The sequence below is a fragment of the Diceros bicornis genome, chromosome 26 (assembly GCF_020826845.1).
Source record: "Diceros bicornis minor isolate mBicDic1 chromosome 26, mDicBic1.mat.cur, whole genome shotgun sequence".
In the NCBI taxonomy this organism is placed as follows: Eukaryota; Metazoa; Chordata; class Mammalia; order Perissodactyla; family Rhinocerotidae; genus Diceros; species Diceros bicornis.
Genome location: NC_080765.1, coordinates 24,006,120 through 24,027,962, shown reverse-complemented (window position 1 = coordinate 24,027,962; position 21,843 = coordinate 24,006,120). Strand labels below are relative to the sequence as shown.

Here is a 21,843-nt window from a genome sequence, read left to right as displayed (position 1 = left end):
CTGGAATCTGTGCCAAACCGAAGCTGTTTGGTGCTCTATGCGTAGGTTGTATCGATGCCCATCTGAGAGGTGGGTTCTGTGACTCAGAGTTATCATTCGTAGAGGGGTGCATATGTTAGGCAGCCTGTGATAGGCATATAGATTCAGATTTGAGCAGGGCTGTTCTCCTTCATTCACTCAACAAATAGATTAGTTTGCACCTACTGTGTGCTAAATGACTCTAGCAGTAATAACAAGAGAGGACTTTTACTAATATTTGCTCTGTGCCAGGATGCCTAGTACCTTTTCTTCTGAATCAATACATGCTATTATCCCCATTTGATGGATGACAGAACTGAGGATCAAAGATATGAAGTGAGTTGCTCAAAGTAAGTACAGTCCAGAAATGGAACCCTGAAGTCTAACCCTTAGCCACACACCTTGGTCAGGATGAGCATGCACTTACAAGCTTCTGAAGGAGGTGATTGTGGACTGTGGGATCAAGCTGACCCTCAGCCAGTGATTCCCAGCCTAAAACTCATGGACCTCTATGAATCCCAATAGACAAGGGTGGACCTTTCAAACTACTTTCACTATTTCAAAAAATGCAAACTTCTTCATGGCAAGATCTTGTTCTTTGTTTTATCTCCTGATAGGAACACAGTGCCTGGCACACTATAGTTGACAAATTAATGAACAAATGAATAGTTTTCTCTCTTTTTACTTTTGGCTAAAATTCGTTTCAGTGTAGTGATCTTGGTTTTCTCCAGTGAAGAAACACTAAAAGCAATAGTACATAGCTCTGGTGTATAAAATATAAAATAATAAATTTATAATTACTTGTATAAGTGAAGTTGGTTCCAAAACTTAGATCCCATGAAGGGAAACATATATAGTATGAGAGATCAATATGGAAATCAGTTAAGGGCATAGAAGTGAAGGCATCCAACCCTCTATGATAGACTGGCATTCCTCCGCCCTCCAGGGGTAGACACAGCCAGGACACCTAAGCCCTCTTCTGAGCTCCAGAGAAGGTGCTGCAAGCCTTGAATATACCAGACCAATTTCTCTTTGGCGCCTGATCCAAGAACATGGATGTAAGAACCTTAATATTCCATGTGACCAGCCTCTGACTACTCAGGGAGTGAAAACACCATTAGATTGATGAAAAAGAACGAAGTCCTCATTATACTCATCTGGAAAAATAAGAGCTACCTTTGAAAAGCTATGAGCCAACCTGCCATGGAGCTGGAAATGGCCTGAAAGGGGTCTTCCTTTTTTTCCATTTTTATTTGTCTTGTATTGTGTCTCCGGCCACAAAAGAGGACCTAGGATAGGCAATGTCATTACCTTCTGAATTTTTGAGATCTGTTCCATCCCAAGTGGTTCAAGACACTTGGGCGTCCTCAGAAGAGGGTAATAAGCATGATTTTTCCAAATAATTCTCTTCCCAGAGTGGACTATATTCTCATATTCCTCTCTCCCCCTTTCTGGTTGCTGGCATGTACTGATACCCTGCACACTCACCTTATTCATTTGTGATGATATCTTCAGAAATTCATCTGTATTGTTTTTACCTTAGGATCATCAGGAAATATATGAAGAGAATTCAGTTCTTCACATTATGCCCAGAAAGGCAGTCATCCCTTCATTTCCAATGTCTACATAAAGACCTCTAGCGCGTTCTGCTCCCCATTGTCTTCCTGTCCATCAGCTCCCTCCTGAACTTCTCCACTCATCACGTAGTTGAGACATGAATATGGTCCAAGGCTCAAACACTCACAAGCATCCTCAGTTTCCTTACGTCTGTTCATCCTGCCACACCTGCCTGGCACAACCCCTAAATGTACCCCTGGCCTCTGAGTACTGAGAACATTATTGTCAGCTCAAATTATGGTTTCCAACTTCAGCTGGCTACTCAATGTCCACTGATAGATCTCTTGTGTAAAACAGGTGAATTACTCCTTGGCCCTGGGGTTTCAAGAAAATTTTTTTTCCTAATACAAATTAAACCTGGCTTGAAACCCATATAGCTAGTTTGAACAGAAGTCCTTTATTGATCATTATTCAGAGCCACCTGTGACACGTCTTGTGGAGCAGCTCAGGGACATAGGGAATGGCCCCAGTCTTGGGCGTGTGGGATTTGACTCTGTTGGTTCCCCCACTCTCTCTGTGCCAAGCTTGGCTAGAAGGTCAGCACACAGTGCCCATCCACACAAAAGTCTACACAGTCAGTTTCCCCAGATCCAGAGTATTCAGTAATTTCAGATATTCACCATTCCAGGAGTTGGGACACACTCTCCACACTGCTGCAGATTAATTGTCTCAGTGGTATAACACCCACAACAACGACAGCAAACACTTGTGTGGTGCTTATCATGTATCAGGCAATAAAGGCAGCCTATACATGAACTTTAATTTTTAAAACAACCTTCTGAGATATGTACTATTATTATTATTATTATCCCCATTTTATGGATGGGGAAATCGAGGCACAAAAAGGTTAAGTAACTTGTCCAAAGCCCCACATGTAATAAGTGCCCAGACTTAAGCCCAGACAGTTTGGTTAGTGATTTTGACTCCCAAGGCCATTTGGCAATGTCTGTGGACATTTGTGGTTGGCATGACCGGGGGCTGCTACCGAATCTAGGGGGTAGAGGCCAGGATGCTACTCATAGTCCTACAATACACAGGACAGCCCCCACCACCAAAGAATCATCCGTCCCCCAATTCTGACAGTACTGAGATTGAGAAACCCCACGGGAGACCTAGATCTTTGAAACATAATGGCTTCTCAATCAATGGGTTTGTCCAGGGTACCCTGACATTTTTTCAGTCTATAAATGAACTGTTCACCTCCCCTGGGGATAAAAATTAGCCAAGCCTTGGGGATAAAGGACTGGCTACCCTCTGTGGAGACAGGGATGTATGATGGTGGTGGGGTGAGGGTAGTGATGAATTCCCTGCCTTTTTTGCCAAATGAGTCTCCAGAGGCAAAAACATAGGATAATGTCTCAATAGGTCACTATAATCCACAAATTATTAGTATATCATCCAGCTCCATTCTTTTCTCTCTGAGTCCTCTAACCCCACTGCCAAGTCCCTCAAGTTTAGCAAATGACCGTACTCTTCTATCACTGGGAATATCAAAGCCATTGGGCAGGAAATTCCTAAATATTCTTCTCCCTGATCTCACCCACATCCCAACTACCAAATCTCAAGACCTTATCAACTTTCATGTCTGCTGATACCAGGGTTTCTCTCTCAGACTAGGAATGCCTACTGGACCCTCATTTCTCCACCTGAGGTTGCTATCCCATCCCCTCCTTCGTGCTCTAGCTCCACTCTGGACCCTCCTCTCTTTTATCGTATTGAATAGTGTTAAGGAGCACAGGCTCTGCTGGGTTTCCAATCCCAACTCTGCCACATATGAGCTGTGTGATCTTAGACAAGGCACTTAAATTCTCCGAGCCTCAGTTTATTCCTTGATACCAGGAGGAGTGAGTATCTATCTTCTCAGCCGACTTCAATAGGACTAATGCTCCTATGACCTCAGCGAAGTGTCTCTGACAAAGACCACTGTAAACCTTCTCATCCTAAAATATCTGTACCTGCCCGGCCCAAACTTTAAAACAATTAAAACGCCTGAGACCTCGGTTTGCTGTTTTCTCCCACAGTGTGGTCATGTGTCATTTAAAACTGGAATGCTTGCTTCATTCTTTTCCAGTGTCTTAAATTCTTTGTGTATCCTCAGAGCCCAGTTCCATCTTCCCTTTCTCCTCCTCCTTCCCCTTCTTCCTCACTCCTTTCCTCCCTCTTGTCTTTATTTCTCCTTTCCTTTTTAATCTCCTTCAACCTCTGCTTCTCCTCGTCCTCCTTTCCCCTCCTCTGCCCACTCTTTTCTGTCTCCTCCTTCCCTGTCTTGTAGGCACACCTGAATGCAGCTGGGACTTGGCAGATGGGATTTTGTTTGAAAGGAGACGTCTGCCCACCACAGAGATGTCCCATCTGAACCACAGACCACTTTACAAAATGGGATTTTCAGGCCTTTCCTTCAAAGAACTTACAGTCTATTGAAGGGCAGGTCCCCTGCCTGCTTTATCATCAATAAATACCCAGCACCTGGTGCATAATAACCACCAATAAATACTTGACGGGATTAATGAGGGAATTAATGTTAACAGAGCCCTTTCCTTGTACAGGTCCAGAGAGGGAAAGTCCCCGTCCTAAATTCATTCAGCAAGTTAGTTGTTAAGTCAGAGCAATATCTCAAGATCCCTTCTCTCTCAGCTTCAATTTGGCCCATAGCCATATAGCTCCAGGGCATGCCGCTCTTCTTGGGTCTTTATATAAGAAATGTAGTTTCCAAACGGTTTGGCTTTTTGCCTTCAAGGATTCCAGGATTCATGAATTTGGGTTTGAAAAGCACAATGAACTTTCTAACAGAACTGGGCAGGGCCAGGTCCTGGCTGTGTGTCCTTGGATGCGGTTCATTGTCTCTTACTCAGTTTCCACATCTCTATAACAGGTTCAGTGAATCGTGGTACCTGCGAGGTTTAGCCAGGACAACACGTGAAATTGCATTGCTCAACCGGCAGCTGAACAGGTGCTCAGTTGAATTTCTGAGTTTCTTTCTTTTCTTTTTCTTTTTTTTTTTTTGTGAGGAAGATCAGCCCTGAGCTAACATCTGTGCTAATCTTCCTCTTTTTGCTGAGGAAGACTGGCTCTGAGCTAACATCTATTGCCAATCCTCCTCCTTTTTTTTTCCCCCAAAGCCCCAGTAGATAGTTGTATGTCATAGCTGCATATCCTTCTAGTTGCTGTATGTGGGACGCGGCCTCAGCATGGCCGGAGAAGCGGTGCGTCGGTGCGCGCCCAGGATCCGAACCCAGGCTGCCAGCAGCAGAGCGCACGCACTTAACCGCTAAGCCACGGGGCTGGCCTAGTGAGTTTCTTTCTTCAATGCAGAGGAAATGGCCCTACCTCATGCCCTTGTTCGAACCACCATTCTCTTGGGTTACAGTTCATCAGGAGGGCTCAGAAAATATTGCTAATTTATGCGCCATTTGTTCCACTGGATAACGCATTTGGGAAAATGTGAGGTGCCCACGTACCTCTAATTCAGGCAAGCTGTGCCGCTGACCCTTCCAAAGAGAATGGGCACTTAATATCTAACACGGGTGATTGCTTTCTCCCTCGGCATTCATGATGGCATCCATTTGCTTCAGTTGAGGAGGCCCTGGGGAGAGATATCACAAATTGAACGTTGTAGCTTGATCTGGCAAGAATTTCTGGGAATTCTGGCCCGGGTTTCTGTAATTCCCAATAATAAGTCAGTGACAGCCCACCTTTACAACACACATAAAGAGTCTCATTTTAGGATTCAGCTTTGCCACCTACCAGCAGAGTGAACTTGGGCAGGTCGTGTAGCCTTGCCGAGCCTCTGTAGTTTGGTTAAGGATTGCTGGGCAGTAACTAAGAGGTTGGGCTATGAAGCGAGAGGGAGCTGGGATTGAATTTCAACTCCACTTCTTGTGACTTTGGGCAAGTTAATAATTTCACTGGGCCTCAGTTTCCTGATCTCTAAAGTGGGGGTAATAGTAATACCCTTGTAAGAAAGGTCTTTTAAAAATTAACAGCTAATGTATTGAGAAGCCTTCTTTCAGATATTAACTCATTTAATCTTCATAAAATCCCTATGAAATGGGTATTATTAGCATGATGCCTGTTTTCCAGATAACAAAACTGAGGGACACAAATTACTTGGGTTAAGTAATTTGCCCAGAGTCACACAGCCAATAAGTGGATCCAAATTCAGTAAGTCTGGAGTCTATGTTCTCAACCACTAAACTGTGGAGTCCAGTGTCTGAGAGTGCTTAGAGAAGTTGGTCTGGCGTCATAATTTGAACTCGGAACCACAAAACATAGCACAGAGCGAGCACTGAGTAAATGGTGTGTGATAAATACTGTTATGATAACTATTGTTATTGTTGTTTGCTATGAGGCTCCCAGAAGCTGACCTGTATTCAAATGGGACTTGTGCTTAGCAAAGAGCCCCCACTAGTGGAGCGGTGTTGGGGGGAGGGCGAGCGAATTGGATGGTGTCTCATAAACAGTTGGGCCTCTGAGAGCAGCTGTGTGATCTAGCGGAAGGATTCTCGCTTCAGGACTGTGTGTTGACGCTGATGTCACGGCTGCTCTGAGCACCCCAGATACTGTTAACGAGCTGTTCCAAGCCCAGATGTAGTGTTTTCTCACCATATGGTCCACACTGAAGTGCATGGTCTTTCAGACAGGAATGGGGTGGAACTCAGAAACGCTGAACCCCGTGTGGAAAACCCACTTAGAGGAGCCATGCCCCAGCAACGGCTCCAGTTCTCCTGACTACCCGGGGTCATGTTTTCATTTGAATGTCATTTATTTATTCATTCAGCAACCGCAGAGAGTCATGGGGCAGCTACCATGGGGCAGGTTCTGTGTTGGCCCTGGAGATACACAAAGGTGAATAAATCATTGCCTGTGGCTTCGAGGAACTGAGACTAGCCATGAAGGACACGGGAACAAATCATATTGTGACATTATTCTAAGCTCTGTATACAGGTAGTTATCATAGACTCTGAGAATTAAAAGGAGTGAGGGAAATCTTTGTAATTGAATTTTAAAAAATTTCTTTGCACACCAGCATCTAAATACCTTGCCTCCCAAAATAGGCAAAGGTCAGGTCCTTTGAAGAAGGTAAAGAGGGTCAGACATTCCTTCTCCCTACTCCCTGGCAGGGGGACTGTGAACACATGACATAATGTCTGCCTTCAATTTGGGTCTCCCTTGGATTTCAGACTCCTGCATCAAAATGATTACTCAATACCTCCACTTTAGTATGGAATAGGTATATCATATTACAAGTCCAAAGTCAGATTTGGTGCCTTCTCCCCAAACCTGCTTCTTTCCCAGTGTTCTCCACATCAATAACCTGCACTACTGGTTAAGCATTAGCTCAGGCCAACAATCTTGGAGTCATCTATGACTCTCTCTCTCTCTTGCACATACATCCCACCCATCATGAAGGACTGTTGGCCCTAATTCTAAAATGCATCCTGATTCTGAACACCTCTTACCATGTTGCCCTCTACACCTGCGTCCACGCCACCACCATCTCTAACCTGCTGTCCTGAAATGGCCTCTTGGCAGATGGCCATCCTTCCACCCCTGCCACTCTCCTGTCCATTCTCAGCAAAGTACCCAGAAAAAAAATCTCTTAAAATGTAAATCATGTCATATTTTCCTGTTCAATATTCTTCAGTGGCTTCTCATCACATATAGAATAAAACCCAGTGTCTTTTTCATGGCTGCCCTCCACCCATCTGTTCCCTGCCCTGGTCTTATACAGTAGGAGAGCTGCATCCTCTAGTTTTTCAGGAAGAGGGAGACTACCAGAGGTGTAGAAGTAGTTGCTGGATGGAGGGCCCGGGTGAGAAGACTGGCAAGGGGACAAGGGCTGAGAAAAGGTGGATTAGGACAACAAAACCAATCACAACAAAAGCCTCACCTTAGGACAGGAGATTAATGGCTTGTCATCATCCATTCATTCAACAGATATTTATTGAGCACCTGCTGATTACTAGGAACAGGTGTTAGGCACTGACACTGGTATTGAGTTACTTTTGCTTGGCCACTGAGCTTACAAACCAAAGATATATGCATTCAGTGAGGCCTTGAAAAATATCTTTACATTCTGAGCCTGGGTCCTTCTCTATAAAACTGGAATAATAATGATGCCTGTTCTGTTGATTCAGATGATTATTTATGTGATGCTATAAAGAGTTCTACATTTATCAGATGTGGTACTTAGACTGGAAGCTCTATGGAGGAAGGGACCATGTCTGTTTTGTTCACTATTATATTGCCATTTATAGAACAAATGAATGAATGAACATAACTTATTCAGAATCAGTTTTGGGAAGGGGGAACTGCTACTTCATAGATTTTGAGCAGCTAAAGGATGTCTTCTTACTGGCAAAAATCCTGGGTAATTTATGCCATAACAGTTGTATCTTGGCTCCATGAGATGGTCTTACTATGTGTGCCCCAAATGCAGGAACTTTCCTAAATTATATCGTTTAATTCATCTGTAACATGATGATCAAAGCCAGTTAGGCTCTTCTGCTCCCCTTTACCTTCTCCAGTGCCTTCTCCAGCATCCCTCCTCTCATTCCCCTTTGCACCGAGCACTGAGCTAGGCACCCACTTACTCTCTTATACACACTGGCTTATAGGTTGGGTACCATTTCATCCCAGATGCTCCAGATAAAGAACTCAAGATACACAAAGATCCTGACAGAATGTAACAATTAGCTCAAGTGAAGGAGATGAATTTGAACAGGGCTCAATGTAAAGACAAAGACTGAGGTCTAAGAAGTGAATGGCAGAGAACGGATGAGAAGAAAAACCTAGCAGCTGCTCCTGTGCTAATGAAAAATGCAAAAAAAAAAAAATAAACAAGCAAAAATACGTGCGAGGGACTAAAATCTGGAAAGGGCTGTGTAAAAATATCTATCTTCAGGTATTTTTTGCATCAACATTTGTTCAATATTTTCATAATGTGATGTGAGTTTTGTAATAAGAGAATGTATCTCTCCAATTGAAATAAAAGTAGGATATCAGTATATTCTTTCAACTCTGGCTGAACTAACAGTAGCTCCCTCATTGGTCACCAGCCTCCAGATCAGGAAGTGTGGTTGATATTGGCTTGAATCAGAATATACTATTTATCTAGATCAGTTCCTTAGTTCCCATCGTTCGGCTTGTCCATTTGGTCAAATGTAAATATTTTTTCCTTGCTCTTCTCTAAGAATCACTGTGCTAATGATCTTGTGCACCAAGCTTAAGTTAAAAAAAAAAAATTCTGACATTAATTAGGCATTATGCTAAGTGATTTACCTACATTATCACATCTAATCTTCATTACAATCCTATAAGGGAGACTCTTATTAACCCTGTTTTTTAGATGAGAAAATTGAGATTCAAAGTGGGTTAAGTAACCTCATCGAGGTGACATGGTAGTCAGAACTCTTAAATCAGGCACGTGTGGTTCCCAAAGCCTGTGTTCCTTAGCCCTGCCCCTCCAAATGAGACAGTTAAATCTGGTGAGGGCCAAACAGGCTCACAAACATAAAGACATTCAAAGTACTTTGGAGAATATGTTAGTCCAAGACAAGCATGATTACGGCCAAGGCTGTTGCTTTGATCTGAAAACTCCATGCTGCCCAGCTATTATACACTAACGACTTCCAGCTCCATGCGAATTTCTCTACCAGGCAAATTCCTCTTGCCTCATAAAAGTGCTTGCTGAGAAAGCTCAAAACCCAGTAGCAATTAATTATTGACAGAGCATGTGAATTAGAGATAAAAGAAAAGTCATTCTTTTTCCACACACGCGATAGTAAATAAATTTAATTATGGTAGGGGAAGCTAAGTGATGTTCGTCTGTATTAAGTTTTATTAGCTGAGACATTTAAAAGCATGTCATCATAAGAAAGAGATCTTGTGTAATCCTGAATGTACCACTTTGGTGCAAGGCATGGAAGTGAATAGACTTAATGGAGCACATGGTGGCAGATGGCCTGCTGCCCTGACAGGCATTGAACAGGTTTATCGTCAATTAACTTTGGTCTACATATGCCTATAGCAAATTGACTGTATAATAGGATCCCCAGACTCATTTTATCACTGATAGGCCTGCCACATTGGGATTGGGGGACAAAGAGCATCAAACTCCTTTAATATCTTAAAGTTCCCAAATAAGACAAGGCCACTCTGAAGATGAACAAGGATGGAGAGATGGGTTTGGAAATGCAACCTTGGCAAGGAAACCTTGAGACATGAGCCCTGGGGTGGGGTCTGTTACTGGTCACTGGGAAACCTTGCGAGCAAAGAAAGAAGAAATCTCATGTATAGAACCAGACCTATGTTAGATGCTTTCACATTATATGAAATTTTATTCTCACCTGAACTTGAGATAAGTTTTGGGATTTTACAAAGGAAGATAATAAGGCTCGAGGATGCGATTCAATTTGCTGAGGTCACAAAGCCTGTCTGATTCTCTCTCTGGGCTTCAGTTTCCTTATTTGCACAATGATGCCTTTGGACTAGATCAGGGGTCAGAAAACGTTTTCTTCAAGGACCAGGTAGTAAATATGTTTGGCTTTGTGTGTCGTGGTCTCTGTTGTGACTACTTAACTCTGCTGTTCTAGTGCAAAAGCAGCCCTAGACAGTACATAAAGGAATGAGTGTGGCTATGTTCCAATGAAAGTTTATTTATGAGCATTGAAATTTGAATTTCATATAATTTTCATGCATCACAAAGTGTTATTATTATTATTTTGATTTTTTCCCCAACCATTTAAAGATTAAAAATCGTTCTTAGCTGCGAGCTGTACAAAAACAGAAGGAGGGTTTTAGTTTGCCAATCCGTGGACTAGATAATCTCTGAGGTCTTGTTGAGCTCAAACATTTTCTGAAAGCCACTACAACAATAATAATATCCTTGATTTGTTAAGCTCTTACACATGCCAGATTCAGTGCTAAACACTTTACAAGCATTATCTCCCTTAATCCTCATACTACAGTGTGAAGTAGGTGTTATCATTATCTCCATTTCAGAGATTATAAAACTGATCATACAGAAATTAAGAGTATATCTAAGTTAAACATAACTGGTAAGAGGAGGATCAGCAGTTTAAGCCAGGTGTATAAGATTCCCAAGAATGAATGCACAAGCCTTCTGCTGCCTTTTCTGATAATACTGTAGTCAGAACTATGGCGAGACATATAGTTAAAAACAACCTCCAAGTGTTTATCAATGAATTTTATTTGATAGTTCCCCACCAAGCTATTTATCTCACACGTTTCTGACAAAAGTTTAAATATTTCTGGACAGGAATAACTACTCTCTTTCCTTTTCCTCCCTCTTCCAGAAACGTGATGCCTAAGACTTTGGATGGGCAGATAACCATGGAGAAGACGCCAAGTTACTTTGTGACAAATGAGGCTCCCCAGCGCATCCACTCCATGGCCAAGGACATCAAACTCATTGTGGTGGTGAGAGACCCCGTGACCAGGGCCATCTCTGACTACACCCAGACACTGTCAAAGAAACCCGAGATCCCCACCTTCGAGGTGCTGGCCTTCAAAAACCGGACCCTGGGGCTGATCGATGCCTCCTGGAGTGCCATTCGAATCGGGATCTATGCTCTGCACCTGGAAAATTGGCTCCAGTATTTCCCCCTCTCTCAGATCCTCTTTGTCAGTGGTGAGCGACTCATAGTGGACCCTGCTGGGGAAATGGCCAAAGTACAGGATTTTCTAGGCCTCAAGCGTGTTGTGACTGAGAAACATTTCTATTTCAACAAAACCAAGGGCTTCCCCTGCCTAAAGAAGCCGGAAGACAGCAGTGCCCCGAGGTGCTTAGGCAAGAGCAAAGGTCGGACTCATCCCCGCATTGACCCAGATGTGATCCACAGACTGCGGAAATTCTACAAACCCTTCAACATGATGTTTTACCAAATGACTGGTCAAGATTTCCAGTGGGAACAGGAAGAGGGTGACAAATGAGGCTAGAGATATGGAGGGAAGGCTAGTGATAGCTAAGGAGGCTCCTTACCTGAGTCCTGAATCCCCCAGGATCTGCAGCCTAGCCTTTGCTAGAGTGCCAAGTAGATCTCCTCCTTTATCCATTCAGGGATGCTTCCAACGCTGTTGGTTTAGGCAAAGGGATGGATCCCATGGCATCCTCATAGAGGAACCGGCAGCATCTGGTTGACCGGATGGCCACCAGAATCCACTGCTAATTCTTGTCTCCTGCTAGTTAACAGAGTTGAAGACAGAACAAACAGCTGTCCAAGTCAGAGACAGTGCCATGAATGTTTGTTTAAGTGATAAAAAAGAAAGGAAGGTCTACCTTTTGGGGGGGCCTCTCACTTTGCTTTGGGCAGCCTGAGTTCTAGTTCTGTGTCTGGCATAGGCCCCTGCCATATAAACCTCTGCCTGGCATCTCTCCAGAATGTTAATAGTGGCTGAGTGCTTCAGGACTCCTAAGGAGCAAGGTCCTCCCTCTAAGGTGTGTCTAGCCTTCTCCTTAAAGGTCTCATCCCACAACCCTTTGACTTCCTCCCTCTTCACCTTTTGAAGGCAGAGGCATGCACGTTCCTCACCAAAAAAATGTTCCTCACACCCCTGGAAGCCTTCTTTCTAAGAACTCTCTAAGGAGGGTTGGGTCTCTCTCTTCATGAGCATCGTGGGTTGCGGAGAAGCTTAGCGTATGCCCTGGTGTTAGAATCAGGCCCACAAGGCTGCTCTCAGGGCAGTGTGATTGCAGCTGAGTTGAGAGCCCTGAGGTTGGTAAAGATGAGTGCCATACTGGAGAGGGAAAAAAAAAAGCCAGTCCTCTTGGTGGGAGGTTTCCACACCTGAAGACCCTCCTTCAGCACTGTGGTTCTGAGACATGCTTTTGGGGTGGGCTGTGTCCTTTAGGGTCCCCAGAGGGGCAAGGACCAGAAAACTGGCATGTCTTTTGTTATGAATAACCCTTAGCAACACAAGGAGCAGGGGACCAGTCACCTCTCTTCTATTTGCCCCACCATCCCCCACTCACGGTCATCTTACACTTCATTTACTCTATTCAGAGATGGCACATATTGGGGCAGTGACAAAAAGGCTGACTCCATTTGTCAGATCCAGTTTATGGGGGTGGGGGAGGGCAAGGGCTGTCTACGGACACCCCCATCAAGGGCTGTGGAATAAAGTGTCCCTTCCCATTAGATTGATTCCATTAAAATGCAGCATTTGACATAAAGCACTGTTCACAGATCTCCAAACCTGGGAACTGTTCTAGTAAAATTGGAAATATGTATGAGTGGGGGGAGTTAATCTGTTCAGCTGTTATTAAACTGTCATTTCTCCTGCTAAATGAAAACTGTGTTGTTATAAAGCTTAATGCAACCTGATTAATGGGTTTTGATGGTGTGTTTGTGCTGGTCACCTCCATCCTCACCTTTACCCCCAACTTGGAATTCTGGGAGTATCCCTTCTCTGATGTGGCCAGAAAACCCAGATGCGAGAATCTTCCAGGGAATTTTGTCTGCCGGGCAGGATGATTCTTGAAATAGCACAAAGGAAGTAGTTCCTGTAAGGGGTGCTGCTTTCCCTGTCTTAATCTGTCCTGGCAAGCAAAGGACTGACATGCCAGATTCAGGAATAACCTTACAAATAATTTTTTTCCGGATAAGAAAGTGGTTATTGAGCTGGAAGTAACATATATCCATTCACTACCAAACTAAAAGAAGATATAGGTAAAAATACGCATACACACACCTATTTGAAGGAAGAAAATGAATGCTTGTTCAGAAGAGTGTCTTGTGGGCTGGCTGATTGGGGCCTTGTTTTATAAGCAGAGCAAGGAGTAGGTCTAGTTACACATCAGAGTCAGCTGTGTGGTTTTTCAAGCTACAGCTTCCTGAGCTCCATTTCATACTTTTTGGTGAATCAGAATCTCTAGGTGGGGCCCAGGCATCTATCGTTTCAAAAATATGCTTATGGAAGCTGGGACTGAGAACAATTGGAGGAAAGTCTTACCTGTGTATTTCTTTGGCCTCTCATTCTCCCTCCCATCCTCCTTTTATGCTTTTGTGGGGATTACTTCCAACAGAAGAGTCCATCAGGGTCTTTGGCTTCCTTGGAGGAACATGGCCTCTTTTGGAGTTCAGTGGCAACTAGGTAAGGGGTGAGCTTATCACTTAGGAGATCAAAGGAGCATCTGGTTGTTGGAAAGCTTTAAAGATGTTTTTCTATCAGCTAAGAATGACCATTGCTCTAGCCTACCCTCATCTCTTCTCTTATGGATGGACACACATTGATTCAGCCCCTCAGTCATACCTACTCTCCATTTTCCATCTCCCTGGCTGTCTACCTGTCTCCGTAAACCGAGAACATCAAGACCTTAAATGCTGCTGAAAAAGAAACCTAGTAAGTATGTGTCCTCACATGAATATGACAAGCAAATCCATTTTTAATATGGTTAGCCAATGGTTAATAAGCCATTCTCACCTGGGAAATGAAAGTGGAAGATCCCTCTTACAGTATTTATACACTCTTGCATATAACAGTAGACTAAAATTCTCTGGAAAAATAGGGCAGAGGCCTAAGCCTTGAGATCTTCAGGATTTTTATTTTAAGGGTCTGTTTGGCGATATGGTTGAAAGCTCATGGTTCTGAAAAGAAATGCAAACTTGACATGTTTAAGTTCTATTTTCTGCGATGTCTACTCTAGCTTGATCCTTGTGACTCAGAGTGAGCCACTAAGCCATGTCCCCTTCTTCAGTGGGGAAACTTGACAAAAGAATTATTTCCTATCCTGAAATGCTAAGTCAGCCTGCTAAAATAGAGTCAGGTTAATAATACTTCCACCCTATTTAAACATGAGCATTGCAACTCACAGGAGATTGAATTTTGTATTTGATTTCAATTAGTAAAGCATAAATTATATTTAATTTTCTATTCCCCTCCCTTCCCACAAATGGATGATTCACAGCTCTGGAAAGGCTGCTGTGTGTGGTTCAGGGATGGAAAAGGGAGAATGCATCCTTCCAAATGGTGCAGCTGTCATTGTTTCCATATTAATCTCCTTTTGCCAGTGTCATTCTCTACCTGAAAGGTATGAAAGCCTTAACTTTGTACTTAGACCTACCAGCTCAAAACACAACAGCAATAATAACAAAAAACATTCAGCAGCCCCATTTATCTTTGGACTATATATGAAAACCACAACTTCAGAGTAGTAAAGATGTGGCCATTCCCTAGGAATTCCCTGCAACCTTCAGGGGCCTCTCAGATCCAATTTTAAGTTCAGGAGAGTGTGGCCTGTTCAGTCCCATAGTGCTAGGAGTCCTGGTCTGAGCCTCACTTCTTTAAAACCTCAACTCCTTGGTTCTGCCAGTTGCTTGACTTTCCTGCCCCTTCCCATTTTCCACCCTCAACCTCCTTATTCCCCAAAGAATACTTCTGTCTCACTACTGTCAGAGGAAAGGTAGCTTGCCTCCATCTGCGTCTTGGACAAGTACCATTACCCTGATCCTTAGTGTTCATCTCGCTAAAATAGGGATATTTAATCTCTACTGGCTTACCATTCAGAGTTTCTGTAATGACCAAAATGAATTAATAGATAGGAAGACATTTGAAAAGAATAAAGTGCTTAATTTACACAAAGGATAGTGATGATGATGATGGTGATGCTGATGATGATCATGAAGAAGATGAAGAAGGAGGAAGAGAAAGAGAGAAAGGAGGAGGTTACTGATACCCCTTCCAGAACACTGTGTCTTTATAGTGTCCCAAGGCTATATCTTTACTCAAACTGGACAATTATGAAAATGCTAAGAGAAAGTGAACCACCATTGATTTTGCTCAAAGCTAAGATGAGAAAGAAAAGCCCCCTGTAAATAGCACTGAGCTGGCTGGATTTTAGGCATTCAAATGTAAAACCTTCTCCCTACCCAGGTCAAGACCCTCCCCCAACCCCATATACAGACAGGTTCTCACTCTGGCCTTTCCCTCACTCCACACTCAAGGTTTTTTTTAGATACAAAGCACCAAGGCTCATTCACACAGGGCCAAGCAGATCCTCTTGAGATGGAAATAGGGGTGAAGTTTTCAAGCTTCCGGGCTATGAATTCTGTGCCTGGAGTTCTGACTCCTAAAAGTTTACATAGAAGACAAAGAAGGTTGAGAACCAGGGCACATGCTTGGGAGCAGGTATCACATTTTTCTGAAAAGAAAGTGGGGTTGAGAGATCTCCTCAGGTTCTTTGTGTAACAAATTGGAGTGGGGAGAGATGAGTACATACGATTTCTAGCTTTGCAGGGGGAGAAGGATGTGTCATTTTAAGATACAAGACATACATGAAACCCTTTTTTTAATTGTGAAATATCTTAATTTCACAATTAATAATACTATACTAATACTAATAATACTTATATTTCACAAGATAATAATACTATGTCATCCGTCATCAAGGTAGGAAATAAAGGCCAAAAAAATGTATAAAATGTGTGTCCACTGATGGAAGACGGGCAGGAATCTCTTGTGTCCCTGGTATAGGAAAACAGCACTTCTCTAGAGTCAATCATGTTTCATTGAGGCTTTTGTTCCACAAATACATATAGAGTGACCAAGTGGCAATTGAAGGAGACATAGAGAGAGCAAAACTGACTTGCCTGGATCAGGCTCCCAGCCTAGTGAGGAAGAAGGACACAAAAGAAACACATACACTAAAGGTTTACACTGCTATGAGAGGGGGTGCCCAGGGTTCTATGGAAACATGAAACTGGGGTGTGGTGGGGTGATAACTAACTAAGGCAAAGGAGAGACCACCAAGTACTTGTGGCATTAAAGACCATCCTCAGTAGCATTTTGCCTCATCCCAAATCATAAGACTATTCTCATGCTCCAGAGTAAGACTAAAGCACAAAGAGGTAGACAATAACAAAAGGAAAGATATAAAAAGTACAAAACTGGGTAATTAAGAAAGCTATATGGCAGGGATTTGGGGAAAGAAAAAGAAAAGTGTGCATGGGGGACATTGCTATCAAGGACAATCTTTTCTCAGAAGAGAAGCTGCCGTGTCGTTTCTTTAAATGACTGTAACCAAGCATTAATAGGAAACAGAAATCCTTCCAGAGACCCCACCGCCACCTATAGCTTCCTTGGCATTGTCTAAGGCCGAAGTCAAATGACGACCCTCTTCCCTTAGATGTCAGCTACTTGTTGACTCATATAGCAAGAAGGAAACCAAACCAACAGAAATCCAACTTTTCTGAAAATGTGCTAAATCATTAATAGTTCAAACGAAAACATACTTACACACTCACACATCATAAGTTAGATTAGAAGATGATATAGACTTGTCCTCTAGGTCAGGGATGATCAACAAGTGTTACCCCCATATTTTACAGATGGAGACTATGATGGTTTGGGAATTTAAGGGACTTTCCCAAAGTTCCACAGCAATGTAATAGCCAAAGTAAAACCACAAAACACGTTGCTGCCCTGGGGATAGCGGGAGAGAGAAGTATCAGTACAGCCTGCCCTAAATAATAGCAGTAACATGATTTTAAAGCGTATTTTCAGAATCTTTTCTTGAAGCCCAAGAAAAGTCACTTTGAATAGCTCTGATTCCATCTAATCATTCTGGACCACTTGGAAAAGGATGATTTTGAAATAGAATAATGACCAGTGTGGGGATCAACCCTGGGGCCCTAAGTAGACTAGAGCTAGAATAGTCTATTGTATTTAGAGGTCAGAAAGATCTTCATCACGACTTCTTTCCGGCTCTGAGTGGACTCAAAACACCCTATTATGATAATTGTGGGGCATAAATAAGACTGAACGTGAGACATGGAAATGATTTGGGTTAACACTTCTCACTGGCCAGTCTCAAGCATCATGAACTCATTCCCTGGCCCTTTGTCCAAAATAAAGATCTACATTCACACTTAGATCCAGAGCAGTAGATACCTAGCTCATTGGTCACTGGCCACAGGAAATATCCTCCATGGATCCTTCCTGGACAACTTATTTCCCTAATTGATTTCTTGCTCTTTGCTCTTGTCTTCCAGCACCCACATATCTCATTGTGTCTACTGAAAGGAGCCTCCCCTTACAGAGATGCCAGATTATCTATTCCATGTGCCTCAAGAACCTGGGTCCTGTAACATTTCTCCAGGGCAGGCTGTTCTGAGGGAAAAAAAGGCAATGGAAAGTCAGGGAGAACCTCTAGGGGTGCTCTGAAAACTGGAAAAAGTTGATGCAGGAACTCAGATACAGGCCAATAGAATGGGGCTGAGAAATTTGGTGTGAAGAGCCCTCAGAGTTCATGTCTTATGTCTTCATTTGATAGACACAAAGTTTGGAAGCATCCTGTTTTGCTTAAGGTAACACTGAAGAGCCAGGTTTCCAATCTGGATCAACTGACTTCTAGCCCAGTGCACTTTCCACTACCCTCACCTCAAAGATTAAGGAGACAAATCAGGCGTATTTAAAAGTAGCTTTGCCTAACAGATTGATCTCAGAAATGGGATGCTTCTACAAATGCTAACAGGGAGACTTTTTCAGGAAGCAAGGGTTGAGTTTATGCTTAATTCTGAATGTGCCCTAGGTTCGTCTCATCTGAGTGCAGTCCAGCCTTTCCTAATGCTATACCCAAAGTCAGAGGCCCCACCTTACGAGATGCTAACCATGCTGGGCTGAGAGTGTTCCAGAGTTGTGCAAGGAGCACATCTTTGGGTGGACCTAAACCTGTGTGTGTGTTTGATCAGTACACCTACCTTTCCACTGCTCTTTGCTAAGTCTACATTTAGTTTGTCAACCAGGAGAGGGAGCTTTGGATAAGGAGCAAGATGAAGTCTCAAGGAGGTCATTGGGAATCATCTCTATCCAGAATCAACTAAATTAGACACAAGAAGGAAATTATAGGCAGTGATGTTTGTTAAAGCAAATCAAGTGGGCTGTGAAGTCACCACCGTTTATTCCATTCCATCATTTATTTGGCAAGCTTTTATATGTTATATAAATGATATATTATATCATAGCTGTGCTAAGTGTTAGAGAAAGGCTTCTTCTTTAGAAGAAGCCCCATTATCGGTCTTCATGAAGCTTTAATAGGAGAAAGATGCCCATATGCCTAGAAAGGTACAAGAGCAATCCAGCCAGAAAGCAAGAAGGGATAGGATGGCTTCCCAGGGGACATTAAGTTCTGGAATTTGATTATTAAAGGGATCTTGGGCTGTAGAAGATATTGGATATCTCCTTCCTTTAAGTCTCAACTTGAGACAAGAGTTGATATTAAGCTTTTTGAAAATTTGTAACTAACTTCTTAATTTCTTTTTTTAACCTCTCCCTACCTGGAGGAAACAGAAAGCACCTATAAAAAGGGGAATGAGATAAGCTGGAATTGCATGATTGGGCTGGAACCAGGCTGGGAAAATGACAAATTGTGGTTCTTGAAAGGTTGAGAGCCCCTCACTTCATGTCCTGCTTGCCTTGACGGTGGGTCCACAGAGGCAGAGCTGGGACAGTGCACAGTAGCCTTCACACAGCTTTGTGCTGGGTGAAAGGATTTAGTCTTCTTCCCCTAAGAAATTTCAGGAAGCCCCAATCCCCTTGGCAGATCCATCTCTGTCACTTCTTCACTTGCAACTCAATTACACGAGTGTCTCTGTAACAAAGGAACAAAGCACATTTCCTCCTTAAATGAACATGTCTTCAGGGGCTGAGATTTTTGTCAACGGTTTGGTTCTAAGATTATGGGAACAGCCTTGGGATGATAAAAAATCTACAATAAATGGTATAAAGAAAAAAAGTGGTGTGTGTTCTTTCTGATAACTCATGGAAAAAGCAATATTTAGCAATCACTTTGGTTCCTTCCATCCCTAGAGGAAAGAGCAGGTAGCCTTCAAGATGATGGCCGGAGATTCCACTGTGGCTCTGACGATCAAAGGCAAGGCTTTCTGATGGAGCAGGAGATAGCATATTTTCCGTCATTTAAGGAAGAAAAAATTTCTTAGTTCTTATCCCAGTAGAAATGCCTATAAAGGGTGCCAGGGGAGAGGATCTGCTTCTGGGAATGCTTGGGGCAAGGGCCTTCAAAATAAGGGCTTTCATTACCCTGGACATCCTGCTGGGAGGAAAGAAAATGCAAAAAAATAAAATGGGAACTGTTTATGCCAGAGGCAGCACCACGGAGGACTGAGTCTAAATCATGGACTCACAGATCAGTCCTTAAGCCTGGATGAATCCCATCATCCATTCATTCTGCTCTAGTGCTCTTGGCAGAGAATGCCAATTGGGATCTCTATAAATTTCTGGTTTCTAACCTCAACTAGGCCTTCAGTTCTGCTAGCCATTCCTTTTATTTTTCCCTAGGCAGTTCATTTTTCCAGACCCCCTATATTCGTTTCAGAGATTTCCCCCTTTTTTGAGTTTTCTATCCCTACCCATATCCCCTCCCCCTTGTTCTCTTGGTTAGAGGAGTTGGCTTCATGGAGAAAGCCAAGGTTGTCTCTCTCTGCCTCTCATTGAACTTGTGTTCCCTCATCCATCAGATGGAGACAGTGATGGCACCCGCCTCACAGGAGACTGTGAGGGCTAAGTGAGAAGATACATGCAAGGAGCTTAAAAGAGGGGCTGGCAAAAAGAAAGAGCCCAATTTTTGTTGTTAGTGCCATGGAGTCAATTCCAACTCCTAGCAACTCTGTGTACAGCAGAGCGGAACCCTGCCCAGTCTTTTTTTTTTTTTTTAATTTTTATTTATTTATTTTTTTCCCCCAAAGCCCCAGTAGATAGTTGTATGTCATAGCTGCACATCTTTTTAGTTGCTGTTATGTGGGACACAGCCTCAGCGTGGCCGGAGAAGTGGTGCGTCGGTGCGCGCCCGGGATCCAAACCCGGGCCGCCAGCAGTGGAGCGCGCGCACTTAACCACTAAGCCACGGGGCCGGCCCAATCATGCCTAGTCTTTCTGTGCCATCATCTCACCTTCTCCTGCTCTATCAGACAGTGCTCTGCTGCTGTTCATAGGGTTTTCATGGCCAATTTTTTTGGAAGTGGGTGGCAAGGTCCTTCTTCCTAGTCTATGTTAGTCTGGAAGCTCCACTGAAACCTGTCCACCGTGGGTGACACTGCTGGTATGTGAAATACCGGAAGCATAGCTTTCAGCATCACAGCAACACGCGGCTGCCACAGTATGACAATGACAGACGGGTGGTGTGGTTCTCTGACCTCCAGTAGTCTTGCTATTATTATCATTATTGTAAATTTAAAACACTAGCTAATGTATGATCCTTAATTCCTCCACCCATGTCTCATCATTTCCTACTTTGCTTTGGATCCCTAACTCTTAACCTCCAGTTTAATCTGTCACTTTAGCTGGAAGTGACAGACAACACAACTCAAACAGGATTAAGGACTAAAGAGAATTTACTGGCTCATGTAACTGAGATTTCCAAAAGGTGACTGGCTTAAGGTATAGCCACATCCAGGAGTTTACTAATAACAGTAAGTTTGCTCTTTTCCAATCCCCTCTCCTTCACTCCCTCTGTCTTCCAGTGTTTTGCTTCCACTGATTTCTTTTCACATCACAAGAGTCTTATCATTCTGAGAGTCTTTTCACATGATATTAATTATGAATGCCTACAATCCAACACCACTCTCAACAATTCCACAGACAACATATTTTCCTAAGAGCTCCATCGAAAATGGGTCACATGGCCAATCACTGTGGCCAAGGATCTAAAGCACTCTCATAGCCTGGCTTAAGTCACACCTGAGGATGGGGCAGAGCCAGTCCCTGCCTTTATGACTTGGGAAACATAATTATATGAATGGGGGAAAATGATCCAAAAAGAGATGCTGCAAAAACCAATAAAACGTTTTTCATGGTTCCCTATAGGCTACATGATTCCAAATTCCTCAGCGTAGCACATAAGGATTTTTACAATCTGTCTCCAAACTACCCCTCCAACCTCCTCCCTGGAAACTACCACATACTTAATGCTCCTTTCACACTGGTTTGTCATCATCCCCAACACAGCTTTTATGTACCTTGTACTTGTAATACCTTCCCTAGACTGATCCTTCCTTTTCCTGCAAAATAGTACTCATGCTTAAAGACCTGATGGAAATGTTCCTTCCATGATTCCCCAGCTGAATTGGCTGTCTCATCCTCTGCACTTTAAATACTCTACAATGCCACTTAAGACCCTGCAATTCATTTCTCTGAGCCATTGTTTTCCACTAGACTGTGAGCTCATTGTGGGTA

General features: G+C 43.1%; 1 protein-coding gene across 1 annotated transcript in view; it reads left to right on the top strand.

The window, feature by feature from the left end:
- The window catches only part of HS3ST4 (heparan sulfate-glucosamine 3-sulfotransferase 4), a 391,017-nt gene extending 378,058 nt beyond the window's left edge, over positions 1-12,959 (top strand). The window contains exon 2 of the mRNA XM_058569812.1: positions 10,953-12,959. Within this exon, the coding sequence (XP_058425795.1) occupies positions 10,953-11,589 (637 nt within the window). The 3' untranslated portion in view covers positions 11,590-12,959. The remainder of the gene's footprint in view (positions 1-10,952) is intronic.
- The last annotated feature ends 8,884 nt before the right edge of the window (positions 12,960-21,843 follow it).